The 25,239-nt window shown below is 46.3% G+C and overlaps 2 protein-coding genes across 3 annotated transcripts; one reads left to right on the top strand and one right to left on the bottom strand.

The window, feature by feature from the left end:
* Positions 1-304: 304 nt before the first annotated feature.
* Ccdc117 (coiled-coil domain containing 117) lies at positions 305-13,635 on the top strand. Its single transcript, NM_134033.2, has 5 exons — positions 305-645; positions 1,099-1,149; positions 7,533-7,757; positions 8,142-8,279; positions 10,989-13,635. The coding sequence occupies exons 1-5, from the start codon at positions 464-466 to the stop codon at positions 11,224-11,226; spliced, it is 834 nt and encodes a 277-aa protein (NP_598794.2). The 5' UTR covers positions 305-463; the 3' UTR covers positions 11,227-13,635.
* Positions 13,636-16,528: 2,893 nt separating this feature from the next.
* Xbp1 (X-box binding protein 1) lies at positions 16,529-21,881 on the bottom strand. 2 transcript variants are annotated; one of them, NM_001271730.1, is made up of 6 exons: positions 21,322-21,881; positions 20,503-20,599; positions 19,055-19,189; positions 18,245-18,283; positions 18,138-18,218; positions 16,529-17,837 (listed from the first exon to the last, which is right to left on the bottom strand). In NM_001271730.1, exons 1-6 carry the CDS (start codon positions 21,525-21,527, stop codon positions 17,280-17,282), a joined length of 1,116 nt encoding a protein of 371 aa, NP_001258659.1. In that variant the 5' UTR covers positions 21,528-21,881; the 3' UTR covers positions 16,529-17,279. The 2 variants fall into 2 exon arrangements, with proteins under 2 accessions (NP_001258659.1, NP_038870.2); NM_013842.3 differs by having other exon boundaries at positions 18,138-18,283.
* Between the last annotated feature and the right edge of the window lie 3,358 nt (positions 21,882-25,239).

Genomic DNA, 25,239 nt, shown 5'->3' with positions numbered 1-25,239 from the left:
TTTTTATTTTGGACTGGGTCCCACGTAGACTAGGCTAGCCTAGACCATGCTACTTAGTCAAAGTCTGGCTTTGAATGTGTCTGATTATCCTGCCTCCACCTGATAAGAGCTGGGAATCCACCACGCCCAGCTCAAACGTTCTGTATAGGGATTGGGTGTCTGTCATTCTGGCCGGGTGAGGGCGACCTGACCTCCTGCAATTCGTCCGGTACACCCCCGGCCATCTTGCCTGTAGTCCTTAAGGACCACAACTCCCGGCATGCCTCACGACAGCGGCCCTCTATACACAACAAATCCCGACGTGTCTCTGGGCGGTCCGGAGTGGAGGGTTCTAGAAGGCGTGAGGTTGGGGGGCCGAAGAGGGCTCAGAGGCAGGTAATCGTGGGTAGCGTTGGTGGCGGCCACTGCGGAGTCTGGGAAAACGAACGACTGGGGTCGCGGACGCAGCCTCGTCTGGAAAGCCATGGCAGCCCTCGGCCGGCCCTTCAGCGGCCTCCCTCTGAGCGGCAGCGCGGACTTCCTGCAGCCGCCACCGGCCTTCGCGGGCCGGGCCTTCCCGCCAGGAGCCGCCGGCCATGACCTGGCCCCGCGGCCCGGTGTCCGCGGCGCGCCGAGCAGCCCGGGCGGGAGAACAGCGCGCGGACGGTGAGCAGGCGGGGCGGGCCCGTTAACCTCTCGGGACGTTAACCGTGAGTCCCGGGGCGCAGGGCGGGCGACCCTCGAGGGTTCTTCGGCCTGGACGCTTCCCTCCACACGCGCGGCCGCCGGCTGCCGGCCGGGACAACTTTGAATGCCTCTGGGACACTTGGGTCCCTCATCGGCAATGTTGGGGGCAGAAATGGGTTTGGAGCGAGTGCTCAACTGTCACTGCCCCGACAGAAGTGACAACTTCAGATTTTCTTGTCTGAGGTTATTTTATTCGGAGCCCCTGGCAAATCGTGATCACCTGGGACCTGTGTGGGTCTATCACGGCCAAGGAAGGAATGTTCAATTTGTGGCGGGAGATCCGGATGAGTGAGGCGACAAATACATGGTGCAGAAACGTTACATTTACGTTCCAGTCGTGAGTGACTGGTTTGTTTTTGTTTGTTCCAACAGTGTTTCCATTCACTGTAGAAAGAAACACAAGCGGTTGGCGGAGGATGATGAGTAAGTATCCAGACCAATTTGTCCTCTTTGTGGTCGCGGTTAGTTTAACACGTGTATCCTATTTGAAGTGAAAACGGTGAAGCACATGTATCTCTTTAAACTGCTGACATTGTTTGCCTTTTAGGGGCAGAAACTGAGTGGCGGGCAGGTAGAGGAAAATGCGCATGCATTTTAAACTGTCATTTCAGACACAAAAGTATTAAACCAAAACAAAAAGAAAATCCTAGGCTCTGTATTGGAAGGGTTGGTGTTCTCCGCGGAGGTAGTAACCATGTAACCTGTTCTCTTTCTCCTTAGGAAGAGTCCAGAAACTTACAAATTTTGTAGCCAGATACCTGGTCACTCTGCAATGCTTTGGAGTAGCTTATTCCAAATGAGTATATACAAGGTCTACCTGTTGGTTTTTGTTAAGATCGCCTGTCTGTGGAGCCGTGTCTAACCAGGGCTGTCCTCAAACTTATTAGATCTGTTTGCCTCTGCATGTTCAGATTATAAAGGCCCACATGCTACCAGGCCTCAATACCTGCCTTTTCTTTTTTTTCTTGACCATTACTATTATACAAATTCCAGATGAGTATGTGGAAGTTAGAGGACAGCATTTGGAAATTGGCTCTCTCCCACCATGTGGGTTCCAGGATCAGATTCAAGTTGTCAGTTTAGGGGCAAGTGTCCTTACTCATTGAATCGTCTTGCTTTCCTGCTTTTCCTGTGCTAAGGGTCACCTAGGGTGATCACGCTAGGCAGTTACAACCCCATTCACTTGTCCCAGGCCCTGTCCTGGATAGTCTGTCTGATCCTACCTCCACCCGACCCTGGTAGAAGCTAAATCCTTTTCTGACAATGACGACTTAATCCAGTAATCCCAACTGAGAAGGAGAATTTGGGGCTAGCTCTCAAAGCACAAACCAAACAAGAGCTAGTGAGGAAGGTGGAGGCAGGAGGATGAGACCTTGAAGGTCTTCCCTCTGAAACAGTGACTTGTGACCAGCTTGGGACTCATGAGATCCTGTCTTAAAAAGGGGGGGGGGAAGAAGGAACTAAAAATGAATTTTTAAAAATGAATTTTGAGCCGGGTGTGGTGGCGCATGCCTTTAATCCCAGCACTCGGGAGGCAGAGGCAGGCGGATTTCTGAGTTCGAGGCCAGCCTGGTCTACAGAGTGAGTTCCAGGACAGCCAAGGCTACACAGAGAAACCCTGTCTTGAAAAAAACAAAAAAAAAAAAAAAAAAAAATGAATTTTGATACTTAGACACATTAAAAAATTTTTAAAAATTAAAAAAAAAAAAAAAACCAGAAGGTGGTGGCCTGTGCCTTTAGTCCCAGAACTTGAGGCCAAGTTAGGCAGAGCTTAAAGTTAAAGGACAGTCAAGGCTACTGAGAGAAGCCCTGCCTCAGGGGAGAAGCGAGAGTTGAAAATTTCCTTATTTTTTTGTGAATGAGGGGTAAGGGAGGCAGAAGTAGCCCCATCTTGGATGTTATTGATATCATCCACCTCACCTTCTGTTTGGTTGGCTTTTGGTTTGTTGTTTTGTGGTTTGTTTTGTTTTGTTTTTTTTTTTTTCAAGGGTGGCCTTGGACTTAGAGATCAGAGATCAGCCCGCCTCTTGCCTCCGAAGTACACCACCACTTTTTGTTTGTTTGTTTGTTTTTTGTTTTTGAGGCAAAGGCTCACTATGTTGTTCTGGAATGTACTAGGTAGAACAAGCTAGCTTTGGCCACTTATCTATGCTAACTAAGTGCTGGGATTAAAGTGCCTGCAGTCCCAGCTTTGCTGCAGTTTTTGTTTTGTTTTTGTTCTGTGTGTGTGTGAGATGCATTTATAAGTGGAAGCCAAAGGTTGGCATCAGGTATCTTCCTCAATTACTTGAAATGTTCTATTTTGAGGCAGAGTAGCTCACTCAGACCCAGAACCTGCCTTTGGCTTGCCCTGTGAATCCCATCCCTACTTCCTGAGCCCTTTGATTACAGGTGGGTTCCATGCCTACCTGTCATTTACATACATCTCTGGTCTTCATGCTGCCACAGCATGTATGGGACTTTTCCCATTGAGCCAACTCCATGGCCCCCACCTAGTTTTTGTATGGTTAGGGCTCAGACAGAGCTAGGGATTTTCCTGCCTCTGCTCTCTGGTGCTAGTGTTACAAGTCACTATGCTTTGCTTTCTTTAATGTTGGTTCTGAGGATTGAACCCGGGTCCTCATGTACATGGCAGCGCCCTTCCCACTGAGCTGTCTGCCCCAGTCCAAAAAGTTGCCTTAGATCAACTTAGCCCTTAGCCCACAAACCCCTACATCAGGGGATTTGTTGCCTTGGGATTGCTATAGATAACTCAAGAACTTTTTTTTGTCTTCTATAGTGCTATAGGTAATTGAATTACTGATACCAGTGTTTGCTTAAGGTGTAGAAACTATGCTAGGTACAGTTGCAAAGGTCTTTAATTCCAGTGCTCAGGGGGCAGAGGCAGGTGGATCGCTTCAAGGACAGCCAGGGCTATACAATGAAATCCTGTCTGGGGGTAGGGGATGTAGGAACTTGATTTAATTCATACATTTATTTCTAGCACTTTGGAGACGGAGGCAGGTGGATCTCTGAGTTCAGCCTGGTCTACAGAGCAAATTCTAGAACAGCCAGGCTTACACAGAGAAACCCTGTCTCAAAAAAATTAGCTGCCTTTGATTTGTGGATGGAGAAAGATATCAGCCTTGAAAAGTGGGTATGTTGCAGGATATTTGCACTTTGTGGGCCACAAGATTGTGTGAACTAGAACAACCTTGTGTATGGCTCAGCCCTAGCGCACAACTAAAGTCAATCCTAGGTCAAGAGGCAGAGCAAGCAAGCAGCTGACAGGGAGTGAACCTAAGTGAACAGAGTGGGGGTCTTTAAGACAGTGTGGAGAGAGAAAGCTTCCTTCAGAACAGTCAGTAAATTAGGAAGACCCACTGGGTGGGTGCTCGCTCTGCCTCTCTGAGCTAACAGAGCTAGTTAAGCCAGCTGTCTTACTTACTTGCTTCTTTTTCACCCCTGCATCTGGCTCTCATTGGTAAAATGAACAGCTGGGAATTTTGTTTTTGAAGACAATGGGTGGCCTGCACATTTAGATCTATGCCCAGATGTGTACTGCTTAGCTTGCCACCCTCACTGCTTTGCTCGGTATCTAAAAACCTTTCTTTAAAATGCTAGTTTATTTTCCTTTGTGTATGTGCATTCACACATGGATATTGATGTTCAAAGCCCAAGGGTATTAGAGTCCCTAGCAGCTAGAGTTACAGGTGGTTGTGAGCCATCTGAGAGTGAGTGCTGGGAACTGAATTTGGGTTTTTTAAGAGCGGTACATGCTCTTAACTGATGAGCCATCTCTCCAGCTCCTAGAAACCTTTTTTTTTTTGGTTTTTTGAGACAGGGTTTCTCTGTATAGTCCTGGCTGTCCTGGAACTCACTTTGTAGACCAGGCTGGCCTTGAACTCAGAAATCTGCCTGCCTCCCGAGTGCTGGGATTAAAGGCGTTCGCCACCACGCCCGGCTGTAGAAACCTTTTTAAATTCACATTTTCTTTAGGGCTTAATCACTATTGATCTTCAGCTATTAATTAGCAACATAACTCTCTAGGATAAAACAACCTAAGGTCAAAGGACAATCTCATACATTGAATTATTAGATGTTCTGGGAGACTGCCCATTCTCTCTCAGTTATTATTTTTTCTTAGCTGGTGTTTCACAGGCATGTACCACCACACCCAGCTTAAAGCTTTTTTTTTTTTTTTTTTTTTTTTTTTTAAGATTTATTTTATATGTAAGTACACTGTAGCTGTCTTCAGACACTCCAGAAGAGGGCGTCAGATCTTGTTACAGATGGTTGTGAGCCACCATGTGGTTGCTGGGATTTGAACTCCGGACCTTCGGAAGAGCAGTCGGGTGCTCTTACCCACTGAGCCATCTCACCAGCCCCCCTTTTTTTTTTAAAGATTTAAGCTTAAAGCTTTTTAAAGGACAGAATTTCATGTAAATCAAGTTGTCATGAAACAGTGTAGCAGACACCAACCCTAAACTTCTGACCCTCCAGCTTCTGTCTCTTAGACATTTCTAGTACTAGAATGAGGTAAAATTCTAAATCAAACATAAGAGTGGATTTTGATTTTTTGAAAATATAAGTTTAAGAGGCATTGTCAGATTTTATAATCCAGAGACTTTACTATTGATTTTCACAGTGCTGACACGAATGAAATTATGTTTTCTTTGACTTCCAGTTTAGTGAATCTGAAGTGTAGGAATAATGAGTGAGCTTTTTGGCTATACATCTGTGGTCTAGTCCTGTTGCTACACATGATAACTGCCATGCAGGAGAACACCTGTGCTCTGAACACTTGTCAAAAAGAAAAGGAAAAACAAGGCAGCAGCCAACTGTCTTACTGCTTTGTGCTGCTTTTAGCTTGCAATGGACATATCATAGTGCTAATAAATACGCGTTCATATAAGAGCTTAAACAGTTAACTTCCTTTCGAAAAAGCAAGGGATTTAATGAAAAGGCATAGAGATGAGAATCAGGGTCTCTGGGGTCTAATCTTCAACTTTCAAGTTTCCTCTACTTTCTAGATAGGTCCAAAAGGAAGAAGCTGGGTTTGATGAATTCTAAGGTCTCTTTAAAAAGTACTAACGTATCTAAGATGCAGGTGGAATGTATTATACTAAGAGAAAGGTAGATCCCATTATTGTTCAGGGACACATAGCCAAAGGCAAGAAATTTGTGCTAATGACCTGCTTTTGTGGTATTTGAAGCATATTTTAGTATCATGTGTATTTGGTGTGGGGAAATACAGTTATATAGCCAGCCACTGGTGGGGGGTGGGGGGGGCCACGGGGAGGCAGGGAATGTAACTGGGGAGAAATTGCTTCTTTGTCTTTTCTTTTTTAATGTGTATGGGTGTTGCTTGTGTTTATGCATGTGTATAGCCAGAACAGAGTATAGAATTCCCTGGAACTAGAATTACACGACTTTGTAAACTACCATTTGGGTGCTGGAAATCTGGAAGAGCAGCAGTGCTCCTCACTGCTGAGCAGTGCTCCTCACTGCCGAGCCCCTCTCCCACCCTCCTTTATCCTTGCTATTGCTTTGTGTCCCATTTGATTTTTCCTATGGATTTTTTTCCTTTTAATTTACAAGTTTAAAATCTTAGAGGTGCTGCATAAATTGTTTAAAAAAGGAATAGAAGAAAATTTTCTGGGGAGGGGAAAAGGCATGATTTTCTAACTAGGAAAAAATAGAAATGTTTGTATTTAATAATTTGATTAAAATAATAATAAATTGGGATTAGAGAGGTAGCTTAGTTAAGAGCACATTTTTTTTAAGATTTATTTATTTATATGAATACACTGTAGCTGTCTTCAGACACACCAGAAGAGGGCATCAGATCCCATTACAGATGGTTGGGAGCCTCTTAATAGCGTTCCCGGCCAGGAAGAACACAACAGACCAGAATCTTCTGCGGCAAAACTTTATTGCTTACATCTTCAGGAGCTAGGAGCGCAAACCCCCAGCCCCAAAAGCGAAAGCCCCTTCTATATCTTTAGGAGCCAGAGCTCCGGCGCGCCAAAGCGCAGAGCGCGCTCTATTGTTTACATCTTTAGGCAGCGAGAGAGCGCAGGGCGCGCAGAGCCAGAGAGATGCCAGCGAGAGAGAGTGGCGGAAAACCCCGTCCCCTTTTTTAGGAGCGTTATATTTCGCCTAGGACGCATCACTCCCTGATTGGCTGCAGCCCATGGCCGAGCTGACGTTCACGGGAAAGGCAGAGTACAAGTAGTCGTAAAATACCCTTGGCACATGCGCAGATTATTTGTTTACCACTTAGAACACAGGATGTCAGCGCCATCTTGTAACGGCGAATGTGGGGGCGGCTCCCAACAGGAGCCACCATGTGGTTGCCTGGAATCAAACTCAGGACCTCTGGAAGAGCAGTCAGTGCTCTCAACCGCTGAGCCATCTCTCCAGCCCCAAGAACACTTATTCTTGCAGAAAACACTCAGGTTCCATTTCAAGCACCTACATGGCAGCTCATATCTCTGTCAGTCCAGTTCCAGGGGGTCTGAGACCTCGTCTGACCTCCACAGGCACACATAAAGTACACATGATGCAGGCTGAAACTTAAACATAAAATAAATGGATGTTTTTTAACTAAATGAGTTTTAGCTGGGCCTGGTAAGCTCTCTCCTCAGTCCCAGCACTCTAGGCAGAAGCAGGCAGAACTCTGAATGAGGCCAGACATAGATACAGAGTGAGACTTTGTCCCAAAAATATATCTTTTTTAATTCGTTAGAGAAATGTCTTACATTTCGTCTATAATGGATTGCTTTTCTTCCTTCCCTCTCTTCCCGCTGCTTTCCTCCTCCTAGGTGTCCAGTAAGAAAGAAACGACTGACTGAAGCTGAACTCGGTGCAGTTACTGATGAATGGGCTCTCGGCGCACATCAGGGAAGAGAAGGTCATGGGGTAAACACGTGTCCTAGCAGCCTTTCTATGCCCAGCATGCTAGATGTGGTCTGTGAGGAAATGGATCAGACAACTGGAGAACCACAGTGTGAAGTCGCCCGAAGGCGGCTGCAAGAGATTGAGGACAGGTACTGACTGCGCGTCACATGTGCTGTGGTCCTGTGTCAGCTCTCCTCTCCTAGGCTGCTCGGGGTCACGTCCTGGTGCTGGAGATGGGGAATGAACAACAGACACTTAGTGGTAGATGGAATAGAGCTTGACTAAGCCTTTTACTGACCGTGTCAAGCTCCGTTTTCCTGGACACTTCTTCTAACTTGACTCTATTCCAAACCTTTCTCGGTGAAAAACAGCCTCATTTGGCCACTTTTCTCAGAGTTGTAGCTTACATGATCTCTCGCTGCAGCACCTGTGGGTTTTTCTTTTAGTTTCAAATTTTGTTTGTTCATTTGCTACAAGAAACACACAGTGCCTTGAGTGATTTTTTTTTTTTCTTTCTCCAATTTATTATTTAGGATAATTGACGAAGATGAAGAGGTTGAAAGTGACAGAAATGTTAGCCACCTCCCAAGTCTTGTCCTTTCTGACACCATGAAAACGGGTTTGAAGAGGGAATTTGATGAAGTCTTCACAAAGAGGATGATTGAGTCTATGTAAGTGCACAGCTGGTGCTGACACCTGGGAAGGCTCTTGCCAAGCCTGTTCTCTTAAAGCTGGGGGGGGACAGCAGCAGCCACTCAGGCTCAGCATGGAGACTAGGGAACAGAAGGTGATGTGTCAGATTAGTGACAGTTGACATTGCTATCACGAAGCCCACAAACTAGCACAGCCGTCTGTGGTCATTTTAGTGTTTTAACTCTTGGATTTGTTTTGGGGGCTGGGAATGTTTCTGTGTACTCCAGGTTCCTATGCACAGGTTTCCTCCTTGAGCTTCATTGACTGGGTTTACAACATAATTCAAGCCAGGCATGGCTCACACAGGTACCCCACGGCACTCCGGAGGCAGAGGTCTTAGTTTCCAGCCTGTTTTGGTCTACCTAGTGAATTCCAGGCCAACCAGGGCTGCAGAATGGAACGTCATCATTCACCCCATCTCCACCCCCTACCCCCCAAAAAAAGAAAGAGAAATTGATGACGGTGATGTCAGAGCACAACATATTTTCAAGATGGATGTGATGGTGCCCAGCCAGACTAAGCAAAGAATGGAAACAAGAAGCAAGGGCTAGGGAAGTGACTCGGGGTAGAGGACTTGCCTGCGCCAGTGCAGCCCTGGGGTCTGCTCTCAGCAGCACAGAAAGAAAGATGGAAAAACACCATGGTTTAATAAGCTCAGTTAACTGGTTTGCTGTATTTTCAGAGTAGAACTCAAACCCAAGAGTCTGCCAAGCAAAGTGGCAGCCTAGAAAGTGCTCTGCTTAGATCTAGTGTGGACTGGCTGGTCCTCAACTGCTGTGCTGTGCTGTGCTGTGCTGTCCACTTAAGTACTGCCTGGGAGCCGTAGCCTTAATCACTGAGGGCGAGCGTAGGATCTGAAAAGTGCTCTTGGGACGCGGACCTCAGGAGTGCTGGCCACTGTTGCCTTTAGGCAGAGAGGGGGCAGTGCAGCTACTGCTGTGGGAGGTCCAGGTTTTCACTCAGGCCCTAGCTTGAGTTTATAATTAACTATTCAGCCCTGAGGGTGTGTCAGTAGTGTAGCCACTGTGTATGCAGGTCACATTGCCCTTCTGCTCAAAATAGTGTCTACTGCTCTCAGTAGTTTTCCAGAGCTGGGCCTTTGAGAGTGTTCTTCATTATCTTCTTATTTACTTCTGTGTCCCAGAAGATTTTTCCTATACCAAGGGTAAGGACATTTTTTTTTTCTCACTTTGGAGATGGGTGCTCATGTAGCCTAGGCTAGCCTAGAACTTATCACCCTCCTGCCTGCACCTTCCAAGTGCTAGAATTAAAGGTACTGCTCACAGCTATGGTTGAGAAAAACATTTTTATTTCACATATTTCATGTAATTGTTTTGCTTTAACTGTGAAACATTCTACTTCAGAACTGTATGAAACAAAAGTTATCAAAAATTAATGTTTGCCGAGGATTTCATTTTCATGGATAATAATGTGATATATCAGCTAGCCATTGGGTAGGGAGATAATGTAGCACTAGAATAGCTGCTTAGCGTGCGTTAGACTCAGTACCACATTCTAAACAAAAGACTGTAGTCACGCAAGAATGTTCCATAAAACGTCTCTGTGTATTCTATCATTATAGCTAGTGATGTGATTCAGTGATCCTCAGCTGAGTTCCACCCCCACATACCTACTTCAGGTTACAGCATTAGATCAACAACATTGCTGTTGTTGTTGGTGGTGGTGGTTTTGTTTGTGACAGGTTCTGTCTATGCAGCTCCATCTATCCTAGAAGTCACTATGTAAACCAGGCTAGCCTTGAACTCACAGAGGCCCACCTGTCTCTGCCTGCTGAGTGCTGAGTTAAAGCAGTGCACCAACACACCCAGCTTAAAGGCCCTACTTTTCACCTTGGATAGTTATATTACTGCTAGTTATGGCATCTGTAAGGCTGGGTGTTGATTTGGTTTAAAATACATATAGAGCTAGTGATGTTGCTAGGAAGTGGAGCACTCGCTCATGTGTGAGTCCTGGGCTCAGTCTCCAGCATGTGAACTTCTACAGATTTGAGGGCCTGGAAACAATGCTCACTTCTTTTAGGGTTTTAGTTAGGGTTTCTGTTGCTGTGAAGAGACACCAGCCCCTACTGTAACACATGTTCATATTCCCATGGACACTCAGACACACATGCACATAAATGTGCTTTTTATTTTGCTAAGTCCATTTGAACTCTAAATATCTCTAGCTCTTTTTTAAAATGAAGCATTGGTTAACTAACAAATGCTAATCAGTATTATTCAAAGTTTAGTATATCTTCTGCTGAAGTGAACACATTTGGTTTTCTTTGGCTTTTCAAGACTGTTTGTATAGCCCTGGCTGTCCTGGAGCTCGCTCTGTAGACCAGGCTGGCCTTGAACTCACAGAGATCCATCTGCCTCTGCCTCCCGAAGGCATGAAACACCATGACCCAGCCACACTTTTAATTAAAAGATTTAAATTTCTATAATGAGAACTGATAAAAGACATCAAGATAAAATAATTCTGAAACTGGTAGTAGTTAATGGATAGGGATACACCAACAACAGACCAGCTCTTTCAGGACCACCAGCTCTTAACTGACTGAGGCGTTGGGAGTGAACAGGACCCTGTTACAGGCAGCCTAGACTGACTGAGAGACAGCAGCTTGTTACAGGTAGCCTTCATTTGCATTCCTAGAGTTTGATAAAAATCTGTATTTTACATCCCAGGAGCCGTCCTTCTATGGAGCTTGTGCTCTGGAAACCTCTCCCTGAACTCCTTCCTGAGAAGCCAAAGCCATCATCTAGCCCTAAGAACTACAGGAGAGAGAGCCAAGCAAAGCACGCAGCTCCGGGCACTGCGTTCCCACAGAGGACTGAAGGGTTGCTGGAACCTCAGTGCGCAGACGCGCCGCTTTACCGTAGTCTGGAGGCAGCTACTAGCACAGAGGAGGAGATGGAGCTCTAGACACCCGTTCTGCTCTAACTTGACAAGTCGGAGAAGGCTCCTGCGTTCAGAAATGAGCCTGCCTGCAGAGTATAGGGGCCTGAAAGTTTTATGAAACGGGTGTAATATCTCCTCTGCCTGTGACTTGGGTGGGACTGTCATTGTGGGTAGCCATTTATTGAATTCAACTTTTTGCCAAGGAAGCTTATCTCAAGGGAAATGCAGTTTTTTAATAGGCTTATCCAGGAAATGTTACAGTCTCTTTAACGACAGCTATAGATGCTGGATGTGTTCCGATGACTTAGGTCATGTCACATTGTTGAAGCCATTCATTCTTGAGATGATTCTGTACAGGAGTGCTCCTAATCGCCACTGCACCCTAATTGCTGAGTCATGTGCTGAGCTACTTGTAGTGGTCACTGTACACGTGGGGCTCGGGAGGGAAGAGAGCAGGACTTGTCTCTTGTGAAGGAATGGAACAAGCAAAGAAACTTGTGTTGGTGTCAGGTTGGTGTAGCTGGATCACCCAAGTAGTAGCCCTTGATCTCCTTTCATGACGGATAGGCTCAGTTAGTCAGGAATGTTTACACCTCAGTTAACTTCAGTGATTGACTTAAAGACTGGGAGGTATATTGCCTGTGAGAGAAATGTCTTTTCATGAATCCTAAGGACATGCTGTGTCAGCTAAACCTACAATTGATTGCTTCTAGAGTTTAAAAAGGGAAAGTTGTGCTTGTATTTGCAAGTTGAATTTTTTTAATGTTGGTTCCAAAAACAGTGAATTAGCTGAAAAGAAATGGAGAAGTGTCTTGGAGATTTACTGAAATAGCTAATTGTCAGGTGCTTAAGCTTTTGTGCAGTAAGCCTAAAAGTTAGCAGAAGATGGCCTCCTGCCAGCAGGAAATCTTTACCCTTTAGTACCCGAACCAGTCTCAAGGTGTTCTTTGGAAATAACCAGGGTTAAAGTTTTTAATTTCTCAGGAAGAGCTCTTCAGCATGGCAGGACGTGTAATGAGGGCTTTCGCAAGTCCTTCAGCGCTGCAGAGCAGTAAGCTATCCATCCAGTGAGTGTGGCGGCTCTTTCTACAGCTGAACTCCTCCTCAGTTGAGTTTTCAGTTTCTGGCTTGCTTCTCCCTTTGTATAGGGGAGAACAGAGAAGAGGTTTATGCTGAGGGGGGGTGACTTTTTAGAAACGTAGCTTCTTGGCGTTTTGCAACCCATGCTGGCCTCCCTCCTGCAGATGGCATAGGAGTCCGTCTGTCTTTGGACTGTCTCCTCTGCTGTTGTTCCTGCTCTCTCCGTTTCTGTCTAGATGTCAGGAAAAGGTTTAATGTTTAATATTTAAACAAAATATTTATATCTACACAATAAAGTTAATCAACCTTCAAACCAGTCTTGAAGCCAGCTACTTGTTTCTTCATCTCAGACTCCTAGGGGAATGAAAGCTGTCTTCTGTGAATGTGCAAGGGTTTGGCTCGTGTCATTTGAAAACTCCTGGCTTATCTAATGGGACCAGCTTGTGAAGTTTATAGCCTTAAAGAAATCTCTGTGCTAAGTTTTAGAACAGTTTAGAACCATGCAGGGATGCCGAGAGTCTGGAGTTAGCCCAGTGTTAGGGTAGGAAGGTAGTGGCAGCTTTCCAAAGGGCCTAAAACACCAGGACTGCCTCTGTGAAAGGCCCGAGTGGCTTTGATGCAGTTGGTAACCACTTGAGAGCAGAGATGTCTTAACTTGTCAGGAGTCCTTACCTGACATGACCCTGTTTCAACAGGAAAGTAGATGTTTTGTGCTCCTTTTTGGATTTTATCTTCTTGCACATGTTTGTACAGAAATCACCTTCATCCTTGTGGTGCTTACACACACCCAGTTGTCTCCACAGCTCTGATACCTTTGCCTTCTGTTCTCCTCTCTAGCATAAGACTTTGGCTTCTGCCTTAAGGTTTTCCTAAGGAATTAACAGGTCTTTTCATCTTGTATAGTTTTTACAGTGTGAATCCAACATTGGCTCAGTATGCTAATGTGACAGTCAACAGTTATCTAAAGCAGGTGAGCTCTGATGAACAAATGTATTTTCAGTGAGTCTGAGTCGGGTGTATGTGGGTTTTTTGGTTCTTGGCTTGGGGCTTTTTGTTGTTGTTGTTCTTAATAATATGAGAATCCAGTTCTCATGACAAGAACCAGTTTAAAAACTGCTCGTTCTTAAAAAGGTAAAACTAAGATTTAGAAACAAGGCAGGCCTTAGAGCCGAGGGAGACTATTAGGCAGCAGGCCAAACCACTCTGGCCCTGGAGCCGCCTTTGTTAACAGCAACAAGAATGCTGCAGTGCTACAACGTGCTGGAAGATGTGTCAGATTTGCTTTAAAGATGAGAATCTGGTGTTTCTGTACTTTATTATTTTCAATAAAACTCAATGTTTTGAACTTTTAAAGTATCTGTAATCCTGTATAAATGTAAATTAAGCATTTTTTCCTTAGCTTTAAATTTTAATTAAGGGGGCATCCTTATCAGTGGAAAACTTAAATTTGTCCCGAAAGCCTGATACTGTGGGGTTAAAGGTGAGCTGTTTCTAGACTAGGCAGGCTGCTTTGCCTTTGCTAACGTACCAATAACATTAGCAGGTCACTGCCATGGGACATGAGATGCTGACCCTGTGACTTGAGCCTTCAAAGGTGAGATGTAGAGTTGGAAGCTCAAGTTGGAGGAGTTTGAAGAGATAAGGCAGTCTATGATGTCTATGCATCCTCGTGAGGCAAGGAATTTTATCATTGGGTTACAGTTGCAGGAAAAAAAATTATTTTTAACCAAATTTTGAAAGCCCTGGGTAAAAGTAAAAGTTATCTAACATGATGGGTTGGAAACTGGGATTAGAATAGATAGATACAGCTCGGTATCTCACCTGCTAGTTAGTCCCAAGGTTCTTGCTTTGACCAGCTGTTGGCTTTACAGACATTTTAATGTCTGATGTTGTCATGGCAACTTCATTGAGACAATGGAGTATGACTCAGTGAGTCATACGTAGTGGTACTTGCCTGTCATTCCATCACCCAAGAGTGAGGCAGGAGCCCCAAAATTTGAAGGCTAGCCTGGTCTACAGTGAGTTCCAGGATCCATGGCTTGTGAGTGCAAAATGAGTAGATACTCAAAAATAGGTTGATGTGCATTGAGTTGGTTCTCTTGGTCCCCTCGTTCCTCAGACTAGTGGTGGCATTTTATAGATGCGCTTTGAACAGTGCTGAAATGCTAGCTCCTGTAAGACACTGATGCTGACTTTAGCATTGCCTGGGTGGGTGTACCAGTCATCCTACTGCATGAATGATAGACGTGAACAGGGTTGCTAGAGAGTCACTTTGTTCAGTTATGTAGCCACTGGTAAGTTGCCCATGTGTATACAAGCAACCTTAAATACTATAGGACACACTCATACAGGATGGAAGTGGGATTAATTGGGAAGGGAGGGTTCAGTAGGAGGGGAAATGAAGACTAGATATGGGGTAAATATGATTAAAACACATTGTCAGAAAAAAATTTAAGTCACAAGGGTATAAAAGTATTTGGAGTTTTATAGTCCTATAATCCCAGGATTTGAGAAGAGGCTTAAGGAAGATCCCAAACTCAGAGTCATTGTCCCATATTGATCTCATGAGCCCAGCATGGACTGCAAGAGACCCTGTCTCAAATGGTTTAGGGGGATGGGTCAGTCAATAAAGTGCTTGGCTTGCGAGCAATTCTGAGTTCAGATCCCTAACACTCATTTTTAAAGGGGGCTAGGGGTTGTACGTTTATTATCACAGTACTTGGGAAAGTCAGAGGTAGAAGAGCCCTGAAGCTCACTGGCCAGCTAGTCTACCTGGATTTGTGAGCTCCAGGTTCAGTTAGGGATCTTATCTCAAAAAAGATTGACCCATGGTAATCCATACCTATACATGGAACATACAAAGTAAGAAAATATAGATTTCATCTCAACAGTTAGAAAAATAACACTTGAGTTTTTGAGTTTCTAGGAGACAAGAATTGAATTGATGCTTGGAATACTCGAGTAGGCCGCGTGACTGCTGTCTAGCTCCAGCAGCTCATCTGATAGAAAAGCAATGAGGCAGATGCCTAGCTGTTGTGAGGCTCAGGGATGTTGTCTGCAGCCACTGCGTGTACCTTTAGTCTGAACTTTGGAATAACACATTATTACTAGAGTATTTGGTTTCACAGAGTAAAAAGGTTGACTTTTGGATCTAGCCAGGCAGCTTGGTGTTTCGGTATGAAAATGTTCTTGAAAACCAGGTGCTTTCTCAAAGCTGATCAGTCTATCCTTTTTGTCCATCTGTACAGGAAATGAAACCCTGAAAATCTACACAGACCTATCCTGGTAGTATAGCAGCCACTTCAATGCAATGCTATTAAATGTAAATGACTTGAGTTTTAACTTAGAAATACCTATATTCTGTGAATGGTGGCAAATAATATCTGCCTTATAGTCCCTAAATAGATTATTGGTCCTCAGGTATTCATGAGATAGCTTTCAGTCACAACACTGGAACTTGGCCTAAGTGAACTTGTGTTGTAAAACACTGGATTGAGCTGTGGACTTACCAACCAGGTCCCTGCCCTGGGGTGTGCGCATGGAAACCCTTCCTATCACAGCTGTCAACACGAGCTTGTATTCTTTGCCTGCTTGGACCTACTGACTAGACTCTCAGAATTCTATCTGTAGGTTCACTTTGATCACCCCAAAGTAATGTTGATAGGGAAGATATATGTAAATGCTAAATTGTTAATCTGCCTCTATCAGTGAAAAATGAAGTTCTTTGCCCGGGCAGAATACACAATGAAGATGTTGTCATTGTCTTTGAAGTTTTGTAGTTGATTTCTTTCTGAATAAATTTGCTTGTTTCCATTCCAGAGATGGAACCGAGGCTTCATGCATGCTAGACAAGATACCCCTAGCCTACACTTAAGATTCAATGAGGGATTAAAACCTTTCCAAAGTGGGTCAGGAGAAAAAAAAACTGAACTTTCCAGAGCACAGGTGGTGGCAGATGTTCAGCTGCGAGACACTCTAGAATCCTCCTTTCAAAGTTATAGTTACCTGTCCCCTCAGTTACACAGCTCAAAAGTGTCCAGAGGTAAAATCAGGGTGAAGTCTGATACTTCCTATCATAGCAAAACAGTAATTTAAAGAGCTGAGACTCAGTGGTACAACTTATGTAACTTGCCCATTATGCACATCTTAGGTTTAATCCCCACCCCACCCCCAAAAGGTGGTTAGGTTCTATCTCTGCCACTTAGTAACTGATATTGGCCAACTGGCCTGAAGAAAAAGCTTTCAGTGACTTTAAAAAGTGGTATGCTCACTTTAGTTGGATAAATTACTCCTTTAGCCAACAATAAAGAGAAATTACAACAGCCCTAGAAATCACAGAACAGGACGCTGTGTTGCTTTTTTTTTAATTGCAAGGGTAGTTTTAAATAAATGGAGAAAGCACCTTCTAGAAGCTACACTAGCAAGAAGATCCATCAAGCATTTACATAGTAAATTTTCATCATTTTACAAAGATTCTTGATCTTCATTTAAAATGCACATAAGGGAAAACAAGCCCCCTCAGGTTACGAAACCTGGGAAGCAGAGAGTGGAGAAAGAAATGCTAAGGGCCATTCATGAATCCCATGTCCACCTGACATGTCGGGGGGGCAGGTGTGGAGGTGCACACCTGGTGAAGCCCAGCACTTGGGAGGTGGGGTCAAGAGGGTCAGAAGTTTCTGCCTAGCCTCGGCTACATAGTTTGAAGCCAGGCTGGGAAAAAACTGTCAAATGACCCTCCCTGCGATTTAGAGTATACTACCACCTTTAAGATAAACTAGAATCTCAAAAGCTGTAGTACTGGAATACCTTTGAATACCTTAGACAGCTGAGTGTCAAACGACAATACTTGGAAGTCATCTATGAGATTTGAAATACTTTAGAGGAATTCTTCTAAGGCCAGACAGCCTCTACTTTGGCTTTTAACGAAAGAGACAGGCCTATGCTATCCTCTAGGCAATGTGATGGTCAGGGAAAGGGGCCCAGTGTTATGTGGCTCTTTAGACACTAATCAGCTGGGGGAAAAGTTCATTGGCAAAAGTATCCTCCCAGGAGTGGTCTGTACCAAGTGGAGAAGACATGTCACTGAAGGGAGAAGGGGAGCCCTCATATCCACAGTCACTGTGAGCGTCCAGCAGGCAAGAAGGTGGTCTCAGACAATGGCTGGATGAAAGCAGGTTTGAGATGCCCAGCTCTGGGATGAAGTCATCTTCCAAAGGCTCTTTCTTCACTGAGACAATGAATTCAGGGTGATCCTCTTCTGAAGAGCTTAGAGGTGCTTCCTCAATTTTCACTACCACGTTAGTTTGACTCTCTGTCTCAGAGGGGATCTCTAAAACTAGAGGCTTGGTGTATACATGGTCAAAACGAATGAGTTCATTAATGGCTTCCAGCTTGGCTGATGAGGTCCCCACTGACAGAGAAAGGGAGGCTGGTAAGGAACTAGGTCCTTCTGGGTAGACCTCTGGGAGTTCCTCCAGACTAGCAGACTCTGGGGAAGGACATTTGAAAAACATGACAGGGTCCAACTTGTCCAGAATGCCCAAAAGGATATCAGACTACAAGAGGCAAAACACAAAAGAGTTCACTATTAGAATGAATGTGACAGTCTACCAGAAATACTTTTAGTACTGGGTTCCACAATGTTACTTAGGGCTTACACTCTCAGATCACAGGACCCAGCCATCCACCAGACTTATGCTCTCAGATCATAGGACCCACCCACGGAACAGTTTCCCCCTACTCCATCCACTTAAGCAGACTAGGAAAGTGCTTAATCCTAACCCCACCAATACTAACTTCTCCGTTTGCCTGGCTAAGCGTGTCACACGCCACTTAGGCTACAGAATAAGCTCTACCTCAGAATCTGAAGAGGCAACAGTGTCAGAGTCCATGGGAAGATGTTCTGGGGAGGTGACAACTGGGCCTGCACCTGCTGCAGAGGTGCACATAGTCTGAGTGCTGCGGACTCAGCAGACCCGGCCACCAGCCTTACTCCACTCCCCTGGAAGGAAAGACCACAGTGAGTAAAAGTTGCCAAGGATATACATGCTGGGTAGCTGTGAGTCTCTGCTCCTCAAAGGGCTCGAAAGGAACTGGGGAGGTGGCTCTGAATATAATGTGCTTGCTGTACAATCCTGAAGACCCAAGTTCAAATCCTCAGCATCAAGGGAGGCAGAAACAGGAAGTTCACCAGGGCTTGCTGTCCACCTGCCTAGCCCCAGATTCAGTGAGACACTCTGCTGCAGAGGAGCAGGGTGGACAGTGCTAGGGCAAGACATCTATATGCTCCTTAGGCCTCTGTACGTAAGCAGAGATGTGTATAAACCCACACCCATGTACACATACACACCTACATAACCACACAAAGGAACATCTGCCTGTAATGGTAACATCTGGAAGGTGGAGGTAGGATTATCAGCTACAGAGCAAGTTTGAGGCCAACCTGGACTACATGACACCCTATCCCCCAAAAAAGCCAAGAAACAAACCACTTGTTCATGCATGTAATTCCAGCGCTTGGAAGGCTAAGGCAAGAAGATCATAAGTTTAGTTCAAGGAAACAGGGAAAATTCAGGATTCCTCAGCTAGGCACAGGGGCAGGTGCTTATAGTCCTACTACTTAGAAGCAAAAGAACTGACACAAGTTCAAGACCAGCCAAAATTAGACATTAAGACCTTGTCTCATAAAGGAAAAGAGAAAAGGATTTGATTGGAGGTCCAGAACACAAACCTGCAGCCAGGTAGTGCTGCAGCCAGGTCTCCCAATACTTACCTTGGCCTCCACCTCTGGAACCTCGTCAGGATCCAGCGTGTCCATTCCCAAGCGTGTTCTTAACTCCTGGTTCTCAACCACAAGGCCGTGAGTTTTCTCCCGTAAAAGCTGATTTTCTAGCTGGAGTTTGTGGTTCTGTAAGGAATCACATAAGAGGCCGTGCGGTTAGACCGTGTGGTTCCGTCACTAAAGAATCCACTGCAAGTTCTGCTCCAGCTGTTTCCCTGCTGGTGCGGGTCACAGCCATTCTGTCACCGGTGGCTAATGGGACAGAGGAGTTGGGAGAAGGCCTGCCCTCCCAGGCTTGCAGCCCTGGGCTCCATCTTCAGCTCTGCATAAACTGTAATCCCAGCACCTGGGACATAGCAGCAAGAGAAACAAATTTGGGGTCATCTTTGGCTACACAGCAAGTTAGAGCACAGCCTGGGAGACATCAAGCTGTCCCCCCAAAAATGCCATTGAACACTCAAGCAGGCTGAGGCGGGAGAAGCAAGTTTATTCAAGGCCAATCTCTGAAGAAAACAAAAGTGTTTTCAATGGTGACAGAAACAACATAATGCCTACAAGTACTACTCGCAGATTTCAGCCAAAAAAAAAGGTCACTTGCAGCTTGAATTTACAGTTGTGTTAATACACTACCTTTAAAAAAAAAAAGTATGGCAAGGTGGTTCACTGCCTGTAATGTCAGCATGGTAAAACAGGAGGCATGCCATGAGTTACAGGCCAACCTAAGACCCTATCTAAAAATAATCTTTAAATAATTCACCATCCTGTCTTGAAATGGCAAGTGTTGGTGCAAGTGGTAGTGGTCCAATGGCAAAGAAATGGTGGCAGCCTAGATGCTGAGCACAGATGCCCAGAGAACCGTGAAAGTGGGGTGCACACACAGTGAGGTACCACTCGCCTGTATAGAGAAAGGAAACTAGCAGGGAAAATGTATAAATTTGGAAAGTGTATTACAAAGTGAGGTGACCCAAACTCAAACCAGGGCGCACGTGCGCATATAAATGGACGTAAATGTGGCAATGCCTAGAAACGCTAGAAATAGCTAAAGTTAACTAAACTTAACTTAGAAACTAAAATAACTCCCCAAAGGGTAAAAGGATGCCGGGGTGGAGGGGCACAAAAGGGCACTGACAGCAGAAAGGATACAGAGGGTGGGAGGATTGGGGGCGCGCGGGGGGGGGGGGATCCCAGAAGGAAGGGCAGCGTTAGTGAGCCTTTGGCAAAGACAGGCGGCGCTACAGCTTAAGCAACCAATGATCTATCCAACCTGGCTAATCTCCGAGGGGAGGGCAGGCCAGGGTGAGTCACGTCTGCTTTCACGGCCTATCTGCTAGGCTGGTTAAACTTTAAATGGCACTTTGGGTTGTATTCTAAAGGGCTGAAGCAGTTTAGGATGGGCCCTGATATGGATGGGATGAAAGCATGGCCTGAAGTCCCTTTACCTCTTCTTCCAAATCCACCACTTGCTGCTCCAGCTCGCTCATCCGGGCTTTCTTTCTATCTCGAGCAGTCTGCGCTGCTACTCTGTTTTTCAGTTTCCTTGGGGAGGAGACAGGGAACATAACTGAGTCATCTCCAGCTTTCATGTGTCTTCATTTGTAGACGTGGCCAGCTGGTGCTTTCGTTGACTTTACAGAATAAGGCTTAGCAAGTAAACACGCTTAAAGCTCCTATCAAAACGCACACGCACACGCATACACACGCTGCTTTCTATCCACAGGCCTTGAAGACTTGCTTGATTCTCTCCCGTGCGGCTGTCCACCCGGATCTCATTTTACCACCGGGCTGATACATTCCCGTTGCGTCATATGCTTCTTCCCTCCTCCCCCGCTACTTTCTGGGTCCAATTCCGTCCCACAGGCTCCTTGCTAGAGCGATATCCGTGAAGGCGGCGGGGACGCTACCAACTGTCCCTCCCCAAGCCAAACTCTCGGGATGCCGGACGCTGTGGACTCGGTTCCCAGGGTGGGGTTCCCAAGTGGCTGCAATGACAGCTGGAGCGGTTCCTACCCTACGACCACAAAGAGCGAGCATTTACAGAGGACTGGGCGTCGGGCACCTTCTTCTGTGCCTGTGTCGGGAGCTCCTGCACACACCCCCGACGCAGACCTTCGGAGGGGCATCCCCCTCAGCTCCGCTTCCCAGGTTAGACACTAGAGGTGAATCTAACCCACCGTACGGAGCCCACCAGCTGGCACACACGAGAGAGTCCCAATCCCAGTCCTGCCGCCCCGCGCCCCAGCCTTGCCCGCCGGGCCCACCTCCGCAGCGCTTTCTCCTCCGGGCTCAGGTGCGTGAGCCGCTGCCGCTTGCGAGCCTGCGGTGTCCCGCTCGCCTCCGACCCTGCTGCCCGCGGACCGGGTACCATGAGCGGCAGCGCCCGGCCGCCGGAGGCGGGCTGGCCAGATAAGAGTAGCACTTTGGGGGCCGCCGTGGCCGCGCTCGGCGCCGCTGCCACCACCACCATAGCCAGGAAACGTCTACGCCAGCGCCGCCACCGCCCCGTGGCCTCCTGCCGCGCCCAGCCTTTCTAGGGTCGTGGCCGTCCGCGATTGGCCGGTGCTCCGTGACGCGCGGGTATATTCATCACTTATTGGTCCTGTAGTCCCGGGGGCGGGCTCAACTCGGGCGGGGTGAGTGTCCAGCGTGGCTGCACAGCTGTTCTCCGCCGTGCAAACTGGGCCTTAGGGTGGATGGACGGTGGCGACCACTGGTTGCTGGAGTCCAAGGATCTTCGGCAGACGTCCCCACCCCGGCTGAGGATTGCCAGGCTGTCCTCTCAGGCCAGATTTCCAGACCGAGTCTCACGGTTTTACCCTAGCCCGACCCCATTTTAATGTCCGGCGCTACGTCCCCCGTCCCGTCCCCCCCCCCCCCCCACTTCCCAGTACAGCAGAAAATTGAACTGGTGGCATATCCGGCTTAGGGTTAGCGGACACACACACACACCTGGGAAATTTTCACAAAATGAGTCTTTAGAAAATGAGATGATTGCAAAACTAAATGTAGCAGGGTAGTACTCACTTGTAATCTCAGCACTTTATTGCCAGTTTGAGAGCAGCCTGGGCTACATAGGGAGGTCTAGCTAGGCCAGCTGGGGCTATAGATCAAACCCTATTTCATATAAATTAATTGATATAAATTAATAACTTTAAAAGAAAACACTAGAGCCTTGGCTAGCATGTAGTAAGGGATTAGTAAATAAAGTCTGCATAGTGAGAATACATGTGGTTTCGTTTTTCTTCTTATTTCTGATCTCTTCTGGTATGAGCTTTTATCACTGTTGTCTTTGTTTTGCTGTGCTGGAGCCAGACCCCAGAACCTAATGCTCTAGCACTCCACTATTCCCCTTTACTGTGGAACTAGAGATACCACTGAGCTATATATACCTCCAGACTTTAGTATTCCTTTCATTAGGGAATGGGAGTGAGGAGGGGGTGGAAATAGGTTTCAGGGGATGGGATGGGGTGGGGGAGAGTGTACTCTTCTATTGCTTTCCGCCTTATAAGAGTCAGTGCACTTGAAGCTTGCCCCTGAGGCTATGCTGGCTGGCCATTACACCTCCATGGTCTGCTTGTCTCTGCTCTCTGCCACTGGGGTTACGATCAGGCTCAGCCTTGCCAACCTTTCACCTGGGTGCTGGGCGTTTTTCACCTACACAGCCACCCCTACATTAGTATTTTTTTTCCTTTTCCTATTTCCAATAATTTATTTTTTATTCACTTTATATCCCAATCATAGCCCCCTCTTCCTAGTCCCACCCTTACAAATCCCCCCCCCCCATTGCTCCCTCCCCTTCTCCTTAGAGAATACCTCTTTGATACCACCCTACCCTGGGACATCTAGTCTCAGCAGGACTAGGTACAACATCTCCCATTGAGGCCCAACCAGGCAGTCCAGGGAGGCGGAGGGGATCCAATGGCAGGGAACAGAGACCAAGATAGCTCCACTCCACTTGTTAGGGGACCCACATACAGACCAGGCTGCACGTTTGCTACAGATGGGGGTGGGGGGGATAAGTTCAGCTCCTGTAGGTTTCCTTGTCAGTGGCCCAGGCTCTGTGAGCCCCCATGGTCCCAGGTTAGTTGACTCTGTATGTCTCCTTGGGGCATCCTTGACCCCCTTCCACTGCTCAGTTCTATTCCCATCTCTTCCACAAGACTCCCAGCTCAACTCAATGCTTAGCTGTGGGTCTCTGCATCTGTCTCCATCTGCTACTGGATGAAGCCTCTCGGAAGACAGTTATGCTAGGCTCCTGACTGCAAGCTTAGCAGAGCATCATTAGTAGTGTCAGGGATCCGCTCTCTCACATGGGATGGATCTCAAGTTGGGCCGGGCATTGGTTGGCTATATTGGTCTGCTCCATCTTTATCCCTGCACTTCTTATAGGCAAGGCGATTGATGTCCCCTTCTCTCCTCTAGAAGTCTTGCCTGGCTACAGGAGGTGGCCACTTCAGTCTCTATATCCCCCTCTGGTAGGAATCTCAGCTAGGGATACCCCCATAGACTTACCCTCCTCCCTGCCGCCCCATCCAAGGCCTCCAGCTCATCACCAGAGAACACAGCATCCTCACCCCCAGCCCTCTCCCAACCACCCCCATGCATCAGGTTGTTTTGGTTTTGCTTTTTTTGAGGTTTTTTTTTTTTTTTTTTTTTTTAGATTTATTCATTTTATGTATGTGAATACACTCACTCTCCAGATACACCAGAAGAGGGCATCGGATCCCATTTCAGATGGTTGTGAGCCACCATGTGGGTGCTGGAACTTGAACTCAGAACCTCTAGAAGAGCAGTCAGTGTTCTTAACCACTGAGCCATCTCTCCAGACCCCACATTAGTATTGTTTTAATAAGGAGAAAATAAAATGTTCCTTGTGAAAACAGAGCCAGGCTTTACCCTGGATCCCTTGGCCTGTGGCAAAGTCACGCAGGAGGCTAGAACTGGTTGTTTTGTTGGTTGCTTGAGTTTTTTGTTTTGTTTTGTTTGTTCTAAACCAGCAAAGTTTGGTTTTACCCTAGATCTCTGATCTATCTAGGTTCTGGTTCTTGGTCCCCCAAGTCATCCAGGGAGGAGAGCCAGGCTCATTTGGAAGAGGAGGCACCCGTTGGCAGTAAGAGAGCAATTTAGACCAAGATATTAAACCCAGAGAAACCTGAGACTACTCACAGATGCACGTTTGTTTTCTGGAAGCAACTCCAGGTGTTAAGTTCCCTAGATTACAAACAGAATCTCTGCTTCCTGCTTCCTGTCTGACGATACTGCTTCCCACTCCGTGCTTGGCACATGCCCGGCGCTCGGTGTTCAAAGATGAGTAAAATTGCTAGTTGGCAATTGGAAATTATGCCAAACTTCAAAGAGTTCTAAGTGATGGTTCAGATTGGCTCTTTGAAATTATAAATATACTTTGCCAGGGAGGAAAACTCTTTTCATCCGCCCTTGAAAGCAATGCTTCTCACCCTTCCTAACGCTGCGACCCTTTAATACAGTTCCTCGTGTGGGATGGACAAAGCCCAAGATGCAGGGGAGTGGGGGGTAGGGAGAGCATTTATCGGCTTCTGTTTTGGTCTTGGTTACGGGGATAGAAGTGGAATGTTGACTTTTCATTCCTTTGTATATTTTTCCAGGCTTTTTATCTCTCCGGCAAACAATTTCAAATCATATTGAAAGCAATAACTTGACCGGCTGCAAACTGCTGCTCATGAAATCTTCAACAATAAGAGCAGACACTTGAATGGTTTCATATCCTCTGTCCAAGATTAAGTAGATAAGTCTTGCATCAGATTCCATTACTGTCTTAAAACATCCACAAGACGCAACTGATAGAAGCTAGATAAACTACAAAGTCCCTAGCTTCTGTGACATGTAAGAAGCAGTGACAAGCAAGCAAAATACAGAGTCAAAAGACAAATCAAAGAAAAGGGGCGGGGGGTCGATGGTCTGAACCCACAGAAGAGACACTGTCTCTTAGGAGATCTTAGACAAGCCACAAAGCGCCGGAGATGTGGCTGCTTAGAGGACACTCGCCTGCACACTGTAAAGTAGCTAATGCCACCAAGCTGTAGGCTTAGAGATGCTGAAAATGCTAAATTGTCTATATGTTCCTGTGATTAAAAAACCAAATCAAAGCCAGGTAGTGGTGGTGCATGCCTTTAATCGCAGCACTCAGGAGGCCAAGGCAG

Source organism: Mus musculus, chromosome 11, assembly GCF_000001635.26.
Source record: "Mus musculus strain C57BL/6J chromosome 11, GRCm38.p6 C57BL/6J".
Lineage (NCBI taxonomy): Eukaryota > Metazoa > Chordata > Mammalia > Rodentia > Muridae > Mus > Mus musculus.
Note: the sequence above shows the minus strand (reverse complement) of the source record. Positions and strands in the feature narration are given on the sequence as shown.